Source organism: Podospora anserina, chromosome 4 (genome assembly GCF_000226545.1).
Source record: "Podospora anserina S mat+ genomic DNA chromosome 4, supercontig 2".
Classification (NCBI taxonomy): Eukaryota; Fungi; Ascomycota; class Sordariomycetes; order Sordariales; family Podosporaceae; genus Podospora; species Podospora anserina.
The window spans coordinates 1-2,725 of record NW_001914835.1 but is presented as its reverse complement, the minus strand read 5'-3'; the positions used below and the strand labels follow the sequence as shown (position 1 = coordinate 2,725).

At 50.2% G+C, this 2,725-nt stretch overlaps 1 protein-coding gene across 1 annotated transcript; it reads right to left on the bottom strand.

Moving 5' to 3' along the window:
* Nucleotides 1-856: 856 nt before the first annotated feature.
* Nucleotides 857-2,700, bottom strand: PODANS_0_330 (uncharacterized protein; the record flags this gene model as incomplete). Its single annotated transcript, XM_001903821.1, has 4 exons — nt 857-1,884; nt 1,956-2,103; nt 2,169-2,381; nt 2,473-2,700. Coding segments are annotated over 4 exons (1,617 nt in total), but the record flags the coding sequence as incomplete, so codon positions are not given.
* Nucleotides 2,701-2,725: the final 25 nt, after the last annotated feature.

The following is a 2,725-nucleotide window of genomic DNA, read 5'->3' as shown; positions in this document are numbered from 1 at the left end:
TCCAGTGAATACAGTCCAAATTTGGGGGTGAAATGACCCGAAACATACCCATCGGTGGAAATGTTGCCGGCTGACTCGTCTGCAACTTGCTATCCAGGTGCGCATTCTCTGGGCGCTGGACAGCAGCAGCATCCATGATCATGGGCGATTGAGTGGTGGGGCCTTGAGGAGACATGGTGATGCTGGTGAGCGTGTGGGGGTTGTGATGAACTGTGGAGAGAACCGTTGGAGATGTCGGATTAAGCTTTGTTGTGTTTCTTGGCTTGAGATGGGAGAAGGTTGAGTGTGCGGAAAGTGAGGAGAGATCTAGAATATTTGCTCGAGAGAAATGGAGACGAATGACGGAATAAATCCGAGGCGGGCACAGCAAGTCTCAGCAGGTTCCAGGTTGACGGCGGCGGCGGCGAGAGTGTTGCGTTGGCTGAGAGGTGGGTGGTTGGTGCGAAGATTTCATTACGTCACTGGACCAGTCGCACGGTGTCACCTTATCGCACATGAACTACACGATATGAGCCCTAACCCCTTGTATAACTGACCACCTCTTCTCCCCAAAGCTGTCTGTCAGTGCCCTTTTCCTCGCTTTCATGACTTGCTCTCTTTTTTTGTCTTTTCGTGCCTCGTACACGCCAATCATGTGGATTGAGCCATTTGTTCCGACTTATCCATCGACATTGAATCAGTATATTCGCCCCTAACAAGAGCAGCTTAGACGTTCTGCTTGCAGTTCTATTGGCCGGCGGCCTTGATGCACCCTATCTTTAGTTCAGTCAGGTTTCAACATGCTTGAGAAAAATGAAGCCTGCCGTCGAACGAAATTGAATAGCATTCTTTCCGTCACTGCAGCAATCTACCTGCCTCAAGTCATCTTGGGTGCTAGTTGAACTACACTATCTACAGCAGTTTCGCGCACAGTGTCTTCCCAACCTCTGCTATTAAATGGGCTTACTCGTTCCCTGCGGACTACTCTTTCCGCTGAAGTACTCTTTCCAAATACGCCGCATACCTTTATAAACTTGGTGTCAGGTGTCATGCCAATTCCATAAATGACCTTTACCATGATTTCATGCTTCAATAACAAGCTATAATCCTCTTGAATCCTTTCCTTTTCCGGCCCGGGTTTGGCCAGGACCAAATGAACCTTCACACAGTACAACATCAGAGCTGCTAATCCTGCACCTAGCGCCGTGGCGACCGATGATCCAGACGGTTCCCTGAAAGACAGACTGGCTCTTTCGCTTCCAGGCACGCTGACTTTTTCTCCTGGTAAAATGAATGTTATCCGATCTAAACTCCCGACTGATGCAACGGCATTTCTCCAGACTGATGCTGCACCGATGGTAAAGATTCTTCCGGGGGCGGCCTTGGAAGGGTATGTGGCGTTTTGCTTTGCTCCACGGTCACTGGCAGAGCAAAACATGAGGATACCTCTCTGTGCCGCATCGGCAATTGCCAGTTCCAGGTTCTGGTCTCCTTCTGTTCCCGTAGGTTCGATAGTCCATGACACGGAATTGATGTTCACCTCCTTGCCCACCGCAGCCCTAATGGCTTTTACGGCACTTCTTGCTGCTATCAGTCGAAGGTTTGGGTCCTCTGGGTGGTGGTAGTCTTCCAGCCGCAAGACGTATATTTCAGCGCTTGGACACATGTAGTAGATGTGTCTAGCCATGGCGGTCCCGTGGCCCATGATGGAGACATAATGCGGATGGATCAGGTTGCGCTCTTTGTCTCGAGTAGAAAAGCTGTGTCCGCCGATGAAGGTGCGCTTGGGGAGATCCTTGTAGTCGACGCCGTCGTCTATGAGGGCAATTTTGATGCTAGCGCCCACAGTCTGCCGCAGAGTCTTTGAGCCCCCAGCGTCGGTTTCCACATCAAAATATTTTCTCGGCTAGGGAGAGGAGGTGGTGGAATCCATTCATGCACTTGATCCATTCATCTTTGGTTTGTTGCTTGCCAACATTCCGTGGGGTACGCGGGTAGGCTAATAATTCTGTGTGGTTTCGGTACGGAGGACCTTGTAGTTCGACCTTGACTCCAGCGCAGAGTTCCTTCATGCGCACGACAAAGTCCATAACATAGGTGCCAGTTCGGGCTTCTGATTCTGATCTCCGCCAGGTATTAGTTCCGCTTCCAATCTGTCTCAGAGAGCTCAGTAATCGCAAACAACGTACCTCTTCAATGGAAAGAAACACCTGCTTTAGCTTGCTCAACTTCCTGAGTCCGCCTGACTCAGCCCAGCCTCTCAAGACGGCATTGTTGCCGTTCCAGTAAAATTGAACCTCGCGCACATTCGGCGCAACATTCCAGATAACCTCGGAGCATGTATCTGTTTTTTTTCCAATCCCAGATTTCGATCCCAAAGCCTTTAAGTGATCTTTCAATTGCTTCATCAGTGTGTGGTCGGGTACGTGAGGCTTCTGAGTTGTCGGATACGGTCGGCTCATCGTCCACCATGACGGCAAGGATGGATCTGACTCCCTTGTCACGAAGGCAGTCAGACGCAAAGAGGAGATCATTTCTCCCAATAGCACTGCCAAGAGGCTCCCGACTAACAGCAGCTTTCCGATGGATGAGCGGGACTTTTGGAATCCCAACATATTGGAGCACATCGCTGAACTTGAGCTTTCCTAGGAAGATCTTGAACTGCTCTTCCGAAACTGTCCAGTTGTCGTAGCCGGAAAGGTCAAAAGAAAGCTCCACGTCTTTGATGTGTCAGTGGATGTGAATA